Genomic DNA, 16625 nt, shown 5'->3' with positions numbered 1-16625 from the left:
AGAATCTCAAGATTCATTTTCAACAATATTATGAAAAGGATAGATTGTTTCTCACCTTAAAGTTGACAAATTGAATTGCAGACAGGCACAACAAAGACACTTAGACATTAAGTTCTCACCTAAACATTGAACACTCTCCCAAAACCATGACCAGAAAGGAAAACACACATACAAGCAAGCACACATCACGCTCTAGACTGCTCTCTCCACTCAAAACGCAGTTGTTGCTCATTGAGTGGAAGCAGCAGTCCAATCGGGACAGGAAGGGGGAGGGATAGCAGGGTACGAGGGGGGGGGGGTGTAGGTGACGGGATGAGGCTGCCAAGTGCAGTGTTAGGTGGCTGTGAGGAAGGGATTAATGGGGGAGTGCAAAAAGAGAGGAACAGAGAATGTGAAAATACTGGAGGGTATGTTGGCAGAGAATAGTGCACAACAGGGGTTAGGGGGGATGTGAATTGGGAGGAGGCGTAAGACGGGGACAGAAACCGTTGGGTGGAGGTTGTGGAGGCAGTAGGTTAATGTAGGTTGAGGCCAGGATGTTTTTGACAGTGGAGAATGTATTGTCAGGCTAACTCCCATCAGCACAGATCAGAAAACTGGTGGTGGAGGGGAGGATCCAGAAGGCCTGGGTTCTGAAGCAGCCATTAAAATCGTGTTAGTTCGGCTGCGTGTTGTGCTACTGAGTGGTCCATGTCATTCTTGGTGACAGTTTGGCAGTGTCCAGCCATTCTGGTGGACAGTTGTTTGGTAGTCAGCCCAGCATAAAAACTGTTCAAAGATTGCAGCGGAGCTGGTATATGACATGGCTGCTTTCACAAATGGCCCAGTCTCTGAAGGGGTAGGGTAAGCCCATGACAGGACTGGAGTAGAGAGTAGTGGGTGGGTGGATTGTGCAAGTCTTGCACCTGAGTCTTCCATAGGGACATAACTGTGGCAAGTGGTTCTGGTTAGGGGAGGCATAGGGATGGACAAAGATGTTGTGGAAGTTTGTTGGGTGGCAGAAGACCACTTTAGGAGGGATTGGCAGGATCTTAGGTAGGATATTCCTCGTTTCAGGGGATAATGAGTGCTATTCAAAGCCCTGATGAAGCATGTAGTTAAATTGGTATTTGGTGAAAAATGTGGCACTCCATTGTAGTTAGTTCTTGGGGTTGTCAAAGGATTGAGGGTGTGGGGATACGACATACCTTGCCTCACCCAATCCATAGAACCATCCAATTGTGATCCTCCTGCTTTCCCCCTCACCCCGCCTCTCCCACCTACCAACCCCTGGTCACCTTTCAGGAATTCCTTATCACCAACTTGGCCTCACCAACGTTCCCAGGGTCCCATCCTAAGAACACCAACTTTACAGTAGAGTCAGCCATACATAGATCATGACCTACCCGATCATCCTCCGTGTGCACAAAGGTTCCACCACTGTTGTTACGAATCACAGTTGCTACCTGGTGGAAGCCTCTGCCAGTTGTCTGACTCCTCTACCAATAAACTGTGCCACAGTGGTCCCATCCCAGTAGTCCAACATGACCACCAATCCACGCTTAAAGCCTTAAATCTTTTTCAGAAAGTCTCCCACGAATCCAGTTTCCTCCTTGTCCCTATGAGACCAGCACACCCATCTCCTATGTACTCCCCAAAATCTGCAACACTAACAATACTGGATGCCCCATTGTAGCTGGTTATTGTACTCCCACTGAAAGAACTGACAAACACCTGTAGCCAGTTGTGTGAAACCCAACCTCCCACATCTGAGACCAGTCACTCCCTTCAGACTCCCCACAATCCCTACTTCTTTACCTCCTGTATCCCAGATTGCATTGTTGATGCCACTTTCCTTAACACAAACATCCCTCATTTCCATAGTCTTGTTGCTATTGAACATGTCCTCCCGAGTGCATACCCACCACATCATTTGACATACACCTTACTGACTTTATCCTCACACACTACTACTTCTCCTTTGAAGGGAAGATACATAAACAAATCTGCAGTACAGCCCTGAGCACCCACCTGGCACCCTGCTATGCCAACCTGTTTATGAGCAGTGTAGAGAACACCTTCCTAGCCTCCGAAAAACCCAAATCCCTGGTCTGGCTCATGTTAATTGTTGATACCTCTGTGATATGGAGTCATGGCCAAGATACCTTATCCTCATTCATCACAAGCTGATCACCTTGTCTCCCATCCACTTCATCTGGTCGTCTTGAACCCAGTGTTTCACCTTCTTGCACATTGACCAACTCCTGTCTGATAGCACCATCCTAATTTCTGTCCACATTAAATCTACCGGAAATAGCATTTAGACAGCTACCATCGCTTCCCTGCCAAAAAAATCTCTCCACACAGCCTCCCCCACCCCACAGGATGGTGTACTCAGTGACAATGACTCCCTTGCCCATTGTGTTGGAGGTTTCACAAAGGCCTCCGAAGACTGGTGCCATCCCTCTAGGCTTAGTCCACAGACAGATTACATGTACTTTATTCCTACACATTCCTGTCTTCCCACCACCTTCAAGAGCCAGCTGTTGAGGAGTTCACCTTTCATCACCCGATATCATTGCAGACTGGTAAAGTTAAACCACGTGTTTCTTAGTCAGGGTTTTGAATGCGTTATTGTGCCATGAAATGTAGGACATCCTACTTGGTCCAACCGATCGATACTATGTATTCCAGTCCTGTTGCAGGCTTATCTTTCCCCGTCAAGAGGCTGGGCCACCCGTGAAAGCAGCCATGTCGTATACCAGCTCTGCTGCAATCATTTGCACAGGTTTTTACGTTGGTGTGAATGCCAACCAGCTGTCCACCAAGGAATGGCTACTGCCAAACTGTGGTCAAGAGCAAAGTAGACAAATGCAGGTGAACATAATATGCTGCTTCAGAATCCATGCCATCTGGATCCTCACCTCCACGACCAGCTTTTCAGAAATGCTCATATGGGAGTTATCCTTGGAATACATTCTATCTATCTATATCCAGATCCTGCTCCAGCTACTGCCGGGTCTGGGTGCTGACAAGTCCTCTCCATTTGGCTCGGTCCTCCCTCCACTTTTCTTCTTCCACTTGCTGCCAGGTCACACTTCTCCTTTCCACAGATATTCTCACTCCCTTTTCCCATCATGTTCTTGGGTGCTCTCTAGGTCTCTTTCCATCCATCTTTAGTTCTTCCATAATTTTGGGAAGTCTGTGCCCATGCATCCTCTTAACATGCCCATATCATCTTAATCTCTTTTTCAATTTCTTCTCTCATACTTTCTAACCTCTACATTCCTTACTATGTCCATTCTTGTTTTTGTCCTAACTGCTCTGAGAAATTTCATTTCCCTTGCTTGCAGTGTGCTATAGTCCCTTTCTGTCATTGTCCATGTTCCTCCAACATAGGTGACAATAGGGAAGTAATAATTCTTATACATAAGGAGTTTTGCTTTTTCTGAAACTTCCTTATTCCAAATCAGGTGTTTTATTGTTTGGTAGAAATTGCCCCCCTTCTGTAACTTCCTATTAATTTCGTTGTTTATTCTTCCATCCCTACATATTTCACTCCCTAAATAAGTGAAACTTACCACTTTGAGAGGTTCTCCATAATATTTCTGTTTATCCCTTTCTCTCTTTCAAATACCATTACTTCACTCTTATCTTTATTTTTAATCCAAACCTTTTCATTATTTCCTTCCACGCATCAAGTTGTAACTGTACATCTACCTCTTTATCACCCCATGTTACCATATCATCTGCAAAAATCATGTTTTTGTCTTTTTCTTTTACTATATCTTTAACTGCCCTTTTCATTCCCTCCATCACAACATTAAAAAGTGCAGGAGATTGAATACTTCCTTAAGTCCTTGTCTTGTTTCGAAATATTCAGAGTTCCCCAATGGTGTTCTAATTGTACAATTGTGTCCTCTGTACATTGTCTTTATTACATTAATGTATCCATCTTCTATATCTATCTTCTTTTCTTCCCAGAGTCTTTCCCTGTTAACTGAGTCATATGCCTTTTCTATGTCTATCAAAACCATTATCACTCTTTTGTTATACTCCCAACTTTTTTCCATCAGTTGACGGGTAGAAAATATCAGGTCGATCGTGCTTCTTCTTTTCCTAAACCCATGCTATTCTTCACTCAGCTCCTTTTCTATCTTTTCACTTATTCGATTTACTAAAATTCTTTCAAAAATCTTGACGTATGACTCATAAAGGTTATTCCTCTGTAGTTTTTACAAACTCTTTTATTGCCTTTGTTGAAGATGGCAACAATTCTCCACTTCCAAAATCATTCCGGACTGAATAACCCATTCTCTGGTACCAAAATCATTCTGGCTGTAACCAATTGTCCTCACACCCTCCACAGAACAGTTACTGCTCCTATCCTATCACCTTCCAATTCACATCCCCTCACTGATTGTGCACTGCTGTCTACCAGTGCACCTACTGGTCTTTTACCCTTCTCGACTTCTCTCGATTTATGCTCCCCCCCCCTTCCTCTCCTACAGCCCACCAGTGCTGCACCGGACAGTCTTATCCTGCCACCTAGTCCCTTCACACTCCTGCAGGCAGTGCTGACGTCCCCCCCCCCTCAATGCCACTATCCCTACCATGTCACTGGCCAAATCTGGACTGTTGTTTCCACTTGATGGTCACATTTGCAATCTGGTTTGCTTATGTGAATGTGTGTGTGCGCTTTCTGAAGAAGGCTTTTGCTGGAAACTCGTTGTGGAACAGTCTCTTCATTGTGCCTGTCTCACTTTAACATAGCAATCTATCCACTTCATAATATTGTTATTACAACCTGAACTTTTTATGGTAAGGATCACATTCATAATTTTAACATAGAAGTTTTCTAATATAATACTGCTGTATGAATTAACTCAAGCATTTTTGTGTGCAACTTTGAAAGTCTGTATAATGTTAAGATTTGGGATGTGATACATTGACAATAACTACTGGCAGTCATTGTTTGAGACATCAACCATGTTCTTTTACTATTGGTGTTGTGAAAATTTCAATTTAACGATTTATTATTTTCGTTTTAGACTGGTAGGTCCCGTGGGTTCTCATTTGTGTACTTTGAAAGTGCTGAGGATGCAAAGGTGGCTAAAGAACAATGTACAGGAATGGAAATTGATGGAAGACGAATTAGAGTAGACTTTTCAATCACACAGAGAGCCCATACACCTACGCCAGGGATTTACATGGGCAAACCTACATAGTGAGTAAATATTTTTACTTCAGTAGATAATGCTAAATTGTCATTTGTGTCTTGACTGAACTATAATATGTGTATGACAATTAAATTTTGTGCTACACAACTTAAGATTAGGACTACTTAAGAACTAAAGGGATTTGGAAATGTAAAAATTTGCTACTACATATTAGTCAATAAAATATTTTACTGCAATAGATATTAATTTTAGTTTGAATTAAACTTATATTTAATTAAACTCCAATATTGCACTATTCCATCAGTTTAATGTTTGTTTCAGTTTGACTGATGGCAGGGGCCAGTGGGGTGGTAGACAGAAAGGCGACAAGTGAGTGTCTTTTTTTTATTTTGTGTCTTAATATACTTGTCTGTTTGACGTGTGGTGAAATGAACCACTATACCAGAAGTAGTTGTGTTTTAAAGAAACTGTCTCATTTCTGTGTATCACTCCACTCAGTGTTAAGTCCGTTGCTCAGCATATTAAAAACACCCCCCCCCCCCCCCCTTACACACACACACACACACACACACACACACACACACACACACACACAAAATTTATTTAGTGCTTGTAAGTATAATGGGACTGCTGAATATAGATTTCATACATATTCATATTTTGTGGTAATATTAAAATATGTGTTAGTTACAAAATACAGCAGCTCACAGTAATTTAAAGCAAGTGACTTTTATTTGGAAGATACTAGTCAAAAAGGCTCTTTCTTTGAAACTGTCACTGTTGTGTTGGCATATATTCCTGAATATGACAGCTGTAGCATTCTGCCTTTTCCTTATGCTTCAATGAACACTGTATCTGTTGTACCATTTTTGTGGGAGGAAATTTTAGCCAGTGTTGGTATCCCCCCTCTTGTGATTAGTAAATTAGTAAGTAAAAATTATCATCATCATTATTAAGGAAGCTGATGATTTAGAAGACATCCACATTGCTTGACAAAGCTGTTATGCTTTGCCTTGTTGGTTTGGGAGTAATGAAGTCAAATTGAGTGCCCTTTTGCAGCCATATAATTACAGCGAAATCGGTCTTAAAAGTAGATAAGCACTATCTCCATTGTCTATATTTACTTGTTCCTGTGTTACGTGGTTTAGCAATGACCAGTCTTAGAAACTGGTATTTATTTCAGTGTGATGGTATTTATTGTTACATACCAGAAGCTGTTCTTACCTCTTTAAAAAAAATTAATCTAGGGAAACAGAGTTGGCTGACTCTGTATCAAAATAATCAATTCCCCAGTTGATTGTTCCACCAGCTGTTATTATATTTTTATCTTGGCACCTATATTGTTTCTGGTAGTGCTTTATTGAGCTGCTTGTTTGGGCTTTCATTAAATGGGCTTTAAAATTTTTGTCCTTTCATGAAGGTAAAGAATGAGGTATCCATCAAATGTAGCTATGTTATGTTGCCTGCCTTATTTAAGCATCAATCTTTTTAATGTGCTAATCAGTAATGTTATATTTACAGTGATTATTATGGTGGTTACCGAGGTGGTGGAGGCTACAGAGGTAGATCACCATCCCCGTATTATCGCAGACGTCGATACGAACGCTCTCGTTCCCGTTCATATTCTCCACGTAAGTACTGAAAGTCAATATATGAGTAATAAAGATTTAAAATTCATCCGTATCAATAAAGTAGTTGTTGAATTGTGAAGATTTTATCATTTCTTTCCGTGTGTTTATTGACATAACATTTTGTACGGTTATTACAGGTCGATATTAAGCGCCTAAGAAGGAGATTGGGGCTACTCGTGGATAATCTGCTATTCATAACATTGTTCCCATATATCGGCTGGCAATAATATGTTAGTCTCCTTTGAGGGAGAGTTTCATTTCTGATGTAGTTATTTAGTAGCCAGCCACTTGTGTCAGCTTCTGTTAAGTGCTGTAGGACGATTTAAATTTCACCGTTTAAAGTTTTTAGACGGGAACACTGTTTTTAAGTTTTCAGTAACATTTGTTGCCATAGTTTGAGAAGCGTATTACAATTCATTGGCAACAGAAGTTTTGTGTTCAGTTTATGTGCCTTGATGTAATTGACAAGTTCATTTTTATGACATTCTCATAATAGATATGTTGTATTTTAATCTTAGTTTTTTCATCCGTTTTTTTTTTTTTTTTGTTGCTGCATATAAGTTTTAAATAGCTAATAAAGTCAGCACTAATTTATGTAATTATCACTTCAAAAGACTTCCATTGGATTCATTCTCAAGAAAATACCTTTTTTCATTAAACTTTTTGGCACAGAATCAATGTTTTTGTTGTGTTGATCTTTGAATGTAAAATCAGTTTCCCTTTTACCATGCCTGTATCAATAGAATAAATATCAGTTTGAATTTGTATTACATTCTAACATGTTTGTTTTTATTTTTTGTAAGGTTGTGAAGCAAGAGGTGTAGGCTGAAAATTGGGTTTGAAGTATCTTCTGGGGAAGAATACTGAAATGAAAAACCAAGTTTGAATATTGAAGAATGAAAAGAATGTCAGAAATATCATAGAGAGTCCGAAGTGTTTCAAGCAACTTCAGTTGCAAGAAATTTCCAGCTTTTCTTTTAGAATCGCAAGAGTCATTGAATTTTCAAGTTAGTTGTTCGAAGAAAAAGAAAAACTGAAGCATGAAGCGTGAAGGGAGTGACAGGTTGCGAAAATGGAAAACATGAACCCGAAGACAAGAAAAGACTGTAAGTTCTGGGGTGGTTGAAGGGCATATTAGTAGGATGTGACACACAATACTGTGGGACAGCATTTTGAAAACTGAAATGCTCCAAAATCTACTATAATTGTACATAAAGTTGTCAGTGACTTTACACTGTGGACTTGTAACATACACATCAAACAAATGGTTAGGTGGTTGACAATAATTCAATATGTGTAACCCTATAATAAATGAATGTGAATTGAGATGTTAAATGTCATAGGCACAATACACAGCACCAGGTGTTGGTCTGCAATAAACCATTATACTTAGAGTTGAGATAGCCTACATTTCCTTACAGTACAAAGACACTGAAACCACACTAACTTCCACGTTATTCCTTTGTGAACTGATGCATGAAAGTGCAAATTATTTTGATACGTACGTCACTGAATATATTGATGGGGTGGGGTATTTGCAAGCCTCTGAAAATTCCCTCCATTTTTTGAGAAGGTTTAACAGCTGTGAAATTCAGGTGACTTGTAAGCAGGTGGAATTGGATTTCTCACTGTCACTTGACAATAGAATTGTTATTACAATTGGAGTCCAGTTTTTCAGGCTAGTTTGGACCATATTGTATCCGAAAATTTTTATACTGGTCACATCAAAATTAATCAGTGGATGTAAGTTTAGGTCATAAATTTAAAATATTTAAATGTTTTGGTGCAAGATGTTAGTTGTAAAGTGTGTACATACTGACATTAAAACCCAGAATTCATGTTCCATTAGCTTTATTGTACCTGCAACTTTTCTTCAGCTTTAATTCACAGCAATAAATTCTTGGACAGATGTGCTGCAATTCCTTCCTTGTTTTGATACATTAGCAAACTACTAAGTTATGGGTAGGCCATAATATTGTTAAAATAGCTCAAATAAAGTTAATTTGACAGTTTATGCACTTTTTCTTGGAGGACACTGATTTCACCTAGTAAATTGACCATTAAGTATTTAAATGCTCATCCCAGCAATCTGTTGTGAAAAACCAATTAATTTTTAGGAAGAAAACTTGCTGAAGTGGTAAAATCAACACTTTTACTTCTACCTAAAGTTAAATTTTGCCTCTTTTGAGGTACATGAAGTCTGGGTTTTGTGGTTATTTGGATGCAAATCAGTCTAATCCTTTTCATTCTCAAACTTACTGGTGCCGTGTTATCAAGCGTGTGGATCTTCTCATATTACAGTGGCAAGTTTATAGTTCCTGAATGACACTAATTGCCAACAGTTGCTGCATAATACGGCTTTCAGTTTGTGTCGTCTGAAATTTTCATTTAGAGTATGCTGATCTTTCATTGTCACTACCTAAAGAACTGGGGTATGATATAAAATCACACAAAATGAAAATCCAGTTTTAGTGTTTACATCAACGTGTAATGTACCTTATAACCAGGATAACATTGGCAATTCTGTCTCTGAGGAACTTAAGCCATTGCAAGGAAGAAAAATACAAAAACAGTAACGTCATACTGGCTATCAGTGATGGAATTTACAGAGGCTAGGTCAAATACACAGTCATACCAGTTACAGGATGTGATGGATTTAGCAAAGAAAGGGACATTTTCTGTGTGTTTAGTATTTGAAAATAATGTTTGAACTTACAAAAACAAACATACAGTTCGCTAGAAAATTACCAGTGTTTAAGAGAGAGTATTTTACATCGTCATCCATTTCCCCATATGAAAGAGGCATAGTTCACCAAGATATTTATCTTCAGGCCCAAGAAATGAAAACAATATTTTCATGAATGTTACAGCTGAAATTGCCATTTATATCAGAATGATTTTCATCCTAGGAATTTCTTTATTGAATCCGAATGCCCGGCTGTAATAATGTTTATTCTAGTTATAATGAAACTGGTTTGCACGTGTGTTTAAAATTATCTATACTTTCTAACCAAGTGCTAATTGTTGCTTTCAGAAGTATTTGTGGATCCCATGTATTTATTTCTTCATTATTTTGTATGCAATTAAGAATATTGGATGTTCCTCAGTATTACAAAAAAAAAAAAAAAAAAAAATCTGAAAGATGAGTGTTTGTGAATTGGAAGTTAAAGACTGATGATTATCCTGCAATGTACTTAAATATTGGATTACATGATTGCTACATTTTGTATTCAGTATAATGATGTAGTACACACTCTGCTTATATAATCAACCTAAAACGCTTGCTTGAAAAGATGCATCATTACTAAAATAAGAACACAGAAAATTGTGAAATAATGTTGTTGATGCATGCTTTTAATAGTATCTTCTCAGTGTGTAATAATAGCTCCTTTGTTACACAAGTTCTTTTGTGGTATTGACCACATCTCGCATGTGTAAGTAGTTTAACATCTAATCAGCATAGTGGATATTGTTAACTAATTATAAATTAAAACAATTATATGAGTACTGCATTCACTGGTATTACTACTCCGGGAAACTTATTCGACATAATTAATTGAAATTTCGCAACAGATATGACTGCACATTTCATTTTCTTTAGATTCCACAAAATCAGAAAGCAGCTCCTTGGAATAGGTGAGTTGAGTACTAGTGTGAATTACTCTACTATTTACTGTTTACTGTTTATATCATTCCTTTATTTTTCTTAGTTGCTGGTCCAAATGGACCAGATGGTAACATGATTGCATCATTATTTTTGTAACTCTCCCCCCCCCCCCCCCCCTCTCTCTCTGATAAATGAGAACTTATTTAATGAATAAAATTAATTCCATTTAGTTGCATTATGGGCTTTGCTTTCTAGTATGTTAAAAATTAGAAAAATAAAAGTTTTATATGGGATGTTTGCTTCTCCAATGAAAATCACTTGCTATCATTTTTAAAGGCGCAAGTCAGTTTTTAAGATAGTTTGATCATGCAACTGTCAGTACTTCTGTTGCAGAGGAGGCATTAATTACTGTTGGATGGCAGCCAAAAAGTTTTAACGCTGACTGTTAACAATAGCTGTGCTCTCTCTCTCTCTCTCTCTCTCTCTGTGTCTGCGCGTGTGTGTGTGTGTGTGGGGGGGGGGGGGGTTAAGCCCACAGGGTGAACAAGAATCCTGCTGACAAACTTGAGGTGGTAGAATGGGCAAAACAAAAAAGTATGGTAAACTTGGACACTAAAATGTGACCTTACGAGCTATTAGCACCAGTTACTCTTTGCTACTGGGAAACATCTCTTCTACTGAACGAGCTCATAGTTCTTAAGATATGCATTTTAGATACCATATCTACTGGGTATTTTTTGTTTTGCTCCATACTGTCTCTGAAAGTTCTAGTTCACCATGTATATACCAAATTAACTTCCATTTTTCTGTAGTTGATTGCCGAGTAAAGCTATAGTTAAGAACGTGATTTTCCAGCAGAATTATAACTGGAAAAAAGTGGAAAAAACAGAACTACATCATTGAAGTGAGGATGGTTACATAGTGCTGGAATTCCTGCATCTGTTGGACATGTGTGCGTATTTCTGCAAGGTCACAAGCAACAGAATGGAGTCTGATGTATTGGTCTTCATGCATTCCAGCTGTCAAGAGTGGTCACATGATTACATTATATGTGATTGTTATTTCAGTCGAATGTTTGTCAACACAGTGTGTATTATGTGGACAGTGAGCTGTTAATTTTGGAAGTGCACAAAAATATACCAGATATTTATAAGGTGCTCTCACCATAAAAACTGAAAAGGAGAGGTCCCCAGCTGTGGGATGGTCTTTTTGAAACCGAATGAGTGGTGATAATAGTTTAAGACTGCAGGTATTGCACCCTGCAGCTATTCACCTAGTGGGCTCTCATTTGCAAGTAATTGGCAAAGAAAATTTTGATTGATGCTCAATAACTTTGTCAAATTACATGGTCTGGTTGCATGGTGTAATGGATAGGATAATACTTCACATTAAAAGAGCTTGTGGGTTCAAATGTTGTCAGGTGCAGTAAATTAGTTTGATCTTAAACCTTATCAAAAATGTCAGCCATTATTTTTTCAGTTAATTGATTTAAATGTGTTTTTTTCTTTTTTTATGTGTCACTTCATTTTTTCTTGATGTCATTCTTCTACAAATTTAAATTTTTGTTAATATGAATTTAATTGTATTTCTATTATAATATTCAGTTACTTCAAAATTCCGATATGTCAGTTAAAGTGAGAAAAATGTTTCTCTTTACCAGATGTGCAATTTTTTTGCATGGTAGTTGTCAAACGTGTAAAACATAACCTAAATACTAATTTCATTGTGGACAAAACGCAGAGGAAGATAAATGAAAAAATGGTTTTAAGTTAATGAAATTCAAACAAATGATAAATAGATATAATGATTGTGGATGAAAAAACAGGGTGATAAATTAAAATGAAGTTAATACACAAAATTAATGAGAAATACATTAACAAAATTTAAGTGGAAAAAGAATGATAGGCAGGAAAATGAGAGCAAATGAAGAAGTTGATATGATAAAATGATTTGACAAACCAATCGAAATAAAACTAAATTTAAGTCCATTAATTGAGTAAGAATAATGAGTCATTTCGATAAGGAATTAGTAATTAAAAAAAAATATTGCTCCTGATGAGTTTGAACCCACAGCCTCCTGCATGTGAAGCTATTATCCTATCCATTTCAGCACACAACCAAACTATTTGAAGCAACTTTAATGCTATTGTCACACAAAATTCCAAAATTTTTCTGTCAATTACTTGCAAATAACTGCCCAAGAGGGTGAATGAATGGCTGCAGTGTGCAATACACGAGATGTTAATCTGTGTAACTGTATAGATTGTTTCAAAAAGTCCATCCCACTGCTGGGAACCCCCTTCTTGTGAGTGTAAAGACAGTCATGTCTAGCAATTGGCATAGCACTTACTGCGTGTAGTGGGGGAAAAAATTAAATAGGAAGAAAGACAAAGTATGAAGAATATGGAGTATTATTTCTTACTTATATATTTAAAACCAAGTTGTTCATATTCCAATTAGGACAAGCACTTAAAGATTTGATCTTTAAAACCTGCTTGTGAAGACAAGTGATCCATGAGATGAACAGAAAAGGTCTGTCCAATGTTCTGACGAATTTTTTTATTTGTGTTGCTTACATTTCCAACTATATCAACAAATTCAGCTTACATTATTTACTTACATCAAAATCAGCCATTTACTTCCTAAAATGCCAGATATGAATTGAACAAAATGCTTGTAATAATCTAGTTCATCTGTAGTTAAAATTTTTATATGGTAGTTTTCTCTGGTTTTCATGAACTTTAAAACACATGTTGACTTGTCACATAGTGTAGGTTGGACACCAGTTTCCTCTGCTGTCTTTGATACAGTCAAGCTAGTAATATACACAGGGTGAAAATTGAATTGCTATCCAACAAAAGTCTGTTATTGTTCTTGGAAAGTTCTTTTCACACTGTGTACACAGGTCATCTGATTGCAAATGTCTGCCATTTTTTGCTGCTGTGTGGGGCCAGCAGGCTTGCTAACTCTTGCAATGTAGTTTCACGCTTGAATTTCACTGGAAAAACCACGTGGCCAAAGCCTAGCTGGTGATTTTGCTAGTAAAATTCCATGTAGGTGAAGCATTTATTTCTGGAGCAAAGTGGTGGAAACTGAATAAAATTTTAAGTTACTTGGAAAAACTTGTTGCATGTGCCATAATAATAAATTCAGAAGATCTCAAACTGTGGAAGGTGCATGCATATGTATCAGTATGTTGTCATGGATAGGTGTTTGCATGAGGTATCCATGTCAATTCAGGAATATAGTCATGTATTCATAAAATGTATTAAAAGATTCTGTATTGCTCAGAGAACTTTTTATGTAACAAAAGCTGGTTGCTGGAAACAGTAACACACACACAAGAAATTTTTGTGTGGCCGCTATTGTGAATGATGCTGCAATGAGTTCAGAATGTAACGAAAACCCATTTGCTTAGTAATTATAAATTGAGGAATACCTATGGTTTATTAATGGCAATGGCAATTGATAAGATAGGCTGTTGTGTTCAAAATTTCCAATTAAAATTGAATTGTTTGGAAGTTCCATAATATTTATGATTGACAGGCTTGGTGTTGTGACTTGCATGAATATATTTAAATATGCACTTTCGTGTTTAAAAAAATGCCAGAGAGGAAACAGTTCCTTACTAAATTTGCAGGCTCATACAGACATGAGGTTCCTTGTGCACACTCCTGCATATTCAGTATATTTGTCATGCATTTATTTATGCTTAACATGCTAAATTGCCATGTTACTTCATTGTTTTTTCCCCTGTGCTGTGATAGTGAATAGTGGTGGCAAGACAGTCAGTGGCTGAAATGGAAGGTAAGATTAAATTTTGAAACAAGGTCTCATGAGGAGCTAAGTCTCCAAATTTGACACAGTTTAATGTTCTTTTGTAGTGAAGTAGTTTTTTGTCGTGCCCCACGTATATGAATTGGTCTTATTCTTGTCTGCGCAAATTGCATTGGTAATTGGATGCAGATATTTTGTGAACTGTGCTTGTCACCTCACTTTTCTTTCTGTAGTACATTATCCTCCCTAAATGTGAAGTCATTCATTTTTTTGTACATTGATATTCTGTACTGAAAAGTTTTGATTTTGGAAGTTGTGATCATTTATAAGGCACAGTAAGAGAAAAGAGAACTGATTATTTGGTGCTGATCAGTAACCTCTTATTTTAAAGCACAATACGTATGAAAGTGTGTGTGCTGTATACATTTTCAGTAGTTACGTAAAGTGTATACAGGCAGTGCCAAAAGCACATTCTTGTATTTCTGTAGTGTTTTGGGATACAGTACACTTCTGGAGTAGTATGTAGAAACATTTATTGTTGTTATATTGAATGGTACACAGGGAGAAACAAAATTTGGCTTCTGTGCTTTTTCAATGACCCATAACTTTTTTTACTGCAATAGAAAATGTTTTTTCCTCGTATTCTCTATGAAGCTAATAAGGATGTGGTTTGACTGGGAATTGCTGTAACTTCCACTGATGAAATGTTACTTATAGCTAAGGAGTGGGGGGGAGGGGGGTGAAAGACAAGACAGTGGACATTTTGGGTTAGTATTGTAACACTGGTCCTACAGTGATGGTAGTCATTGTGCCTGCAAAATTTTGTGTGATTTTAAGATTGTCTTGCAGTGGGAAGGAATTTTGTGCCAACAGAGCTTCAGTTTGCCATTGGGGATTTGGCATCTAGTTTGTTTTTCCTCCTATCTACGTAATTCTGTAGCTCTCAATTCATTCGAGCAATCAATCATTCATGATAGGAAACACAGTCATAGCTCAGTCACTAAAAAGATTCAGAAATTTTACTTGTTAGAATGAAATCAGGCGATGATTCTTCTTCTCTGCAGGCTCGTGCTTTGCGGCAGTCTGCTAATCTGTACAAATAAAATGCCTCGTAATTTTGGGAGCGTTGTATAATCAGTCGGGAAACCTCAGATAAAGTGGATATTTGGCTTTGAAGAAGTTTAATCTTCCGAAGAAGTACTGTAGCTCTTGGATTATTAAATGCAGGTTCGTATCCAGTCTTTCGGAAGTTCCCTTCTGATTAACAACTACGCAATATATTGATGAATATCATTAATTCTCAATTGTCAAATACACACCTTTCGTATAAAGGAGCAATAATATATCTCCAAAAACAAAGATGATGTGACTTACCAAATGAAAGTGCTGGCAGGTCGACAGACACACAAACATACACACAAAATTCAAGCTTTCGCAACAAACTGTTGCCTCATCAGGAAAGAGGAAGGAGACGGAAAGACGAAAGGATGTGGGTTTTAAGGGAGAGGGTAAGGAGTCATTCCAATCCCGGGAGCGGAAAACCACAACGGAGGGGTATCTGTTGAGAGGCCAGACAAACGTGTGGTTTCTGAAGAGGGGCAGCAGCGTTTTCAGTAGTTGCAGGGGCAACAGTCTGGATGATTGACTAATCTGGCCTTGTAACACTAACCAAAACGGCCTTGCTGTGCTGGTACTGCGAACGGCTGAAAGCAAGGGGAAACTACGGCCGTAATTTTTCCTGAGGGCATGCAGCTTTACTGTATGGTTAAATGATGATGGCGTCCTCTCGGGTAAAATGTTCCGGAGGTAAAATAGTCCCCCATTCGGATCTCCGGGCGGGGACTACTCACGAGAATGTCATTATCAGAAAGAAAACTGGCGTTCTACGGATGGGAGCGTGGAATGTCAGATACCTTAATCGAGCAGGTAGGTTAGAAAATTTAAAAAGGGAAATGGATAGGTTAAAGTTATAGTGGGAATTAGTGAAGTTCGGTTGCAGGAGGAACAAGACTTCTGGTCAGGTGACTACAGGGTTATAAACACAAAATCAAATAGGGGTAATGCAGGAGTAGGTTTAATAATGAATAGGAAAATAGGAATGTGGGTAATCTACTACAAACAGCATAGTGAACGCATTATTGTGGCCAAGATACATGAACCCCATGCCCACTACAGTAGTACAAGTTTATATGCCAACTAGCTCTGCAGATGATGAAGAAATTGATGAAATGTATGATGAGATAAAAGAAATTATTCAGGTAGTGAAGGGAGATGAAAATTTAATAGTCATGGGTGACTGGAATTCGAGAGTAGGAAAAGGGAGAGAAGGGAACATCCTGGGTGAATATGGATTGGGGGAGAGAAATGAGAGAGGAAGCCGTCTGGTAGAATTTTGCACAGAGCATAGCTTAATCATAGCTAACACTTGGTTCAAGAATGATAAAAGAAGGT

The 16625-nt window shown here is 38.0% G+C and overlaps 1 protein-coding gene across 4 annotated transcripts in view; it reads left to right on the top strand.

Moving 5' to 3' along the window:
• LOC124787633 (transformer-2 protein homolog alpha) overlaps window positions 1-8189 on the top strand; it is a 55421-nt gene extending 47232 nt beyond the window's left edge. Inside the window, exons 5-8 of one of the 4 annotated variants that reach the window (XM_047254396.1) lie at window positions 5031-5206; window positions 5481-5528; window positions 6681-6790; window positions 7594-8189. In XM_047254396.1, the coding sequence (XP_047110352.1) occupies window positions 5031-5206; window positions 5481-5528; window positions 6681-6790; window positions 7594-7619 (360 nt within the window). In that variant the 3' untranslated portion in view covers window positions 7620-8189. Of the gene's footprint in view, window positions 1-5030; window positions 5207-5480; window positions 5529-6680; window positions 6791-6927; window positions 7320-7593 lie in introns of those variants that run through there. The other 3 variants (XM_047254397.1, XM_047254398.1, XM_047254399.1) reach the window with 3 other exon arrangements.
• The last annotated feature ends 8436 nt before the right edge of the window (window positions 8190-16625 follow it).

The sequence above is a fragment of the Schistocerca piceifrons genome, chromosome 3 (genome assembly GCF_021461385.2).
Source record: "Schistocerca piceifrons isolate TAMUIC-IGC-003096 chromosome 3, iqSchPice1.1, whole genome shotgun sequence".
NCBI classification, from domain to species: Eukaryota; Metazoa; Arthropoda; class Insecta; order Orthoptera; family Acrididae; genus Schistocerca; species Schistocerca piceifrons.
The sequence above is the reverse complement of the archived record's forward strand: the minus strand, read 5'-3'. Positions and strand labels throughout refer to the sequence as shown.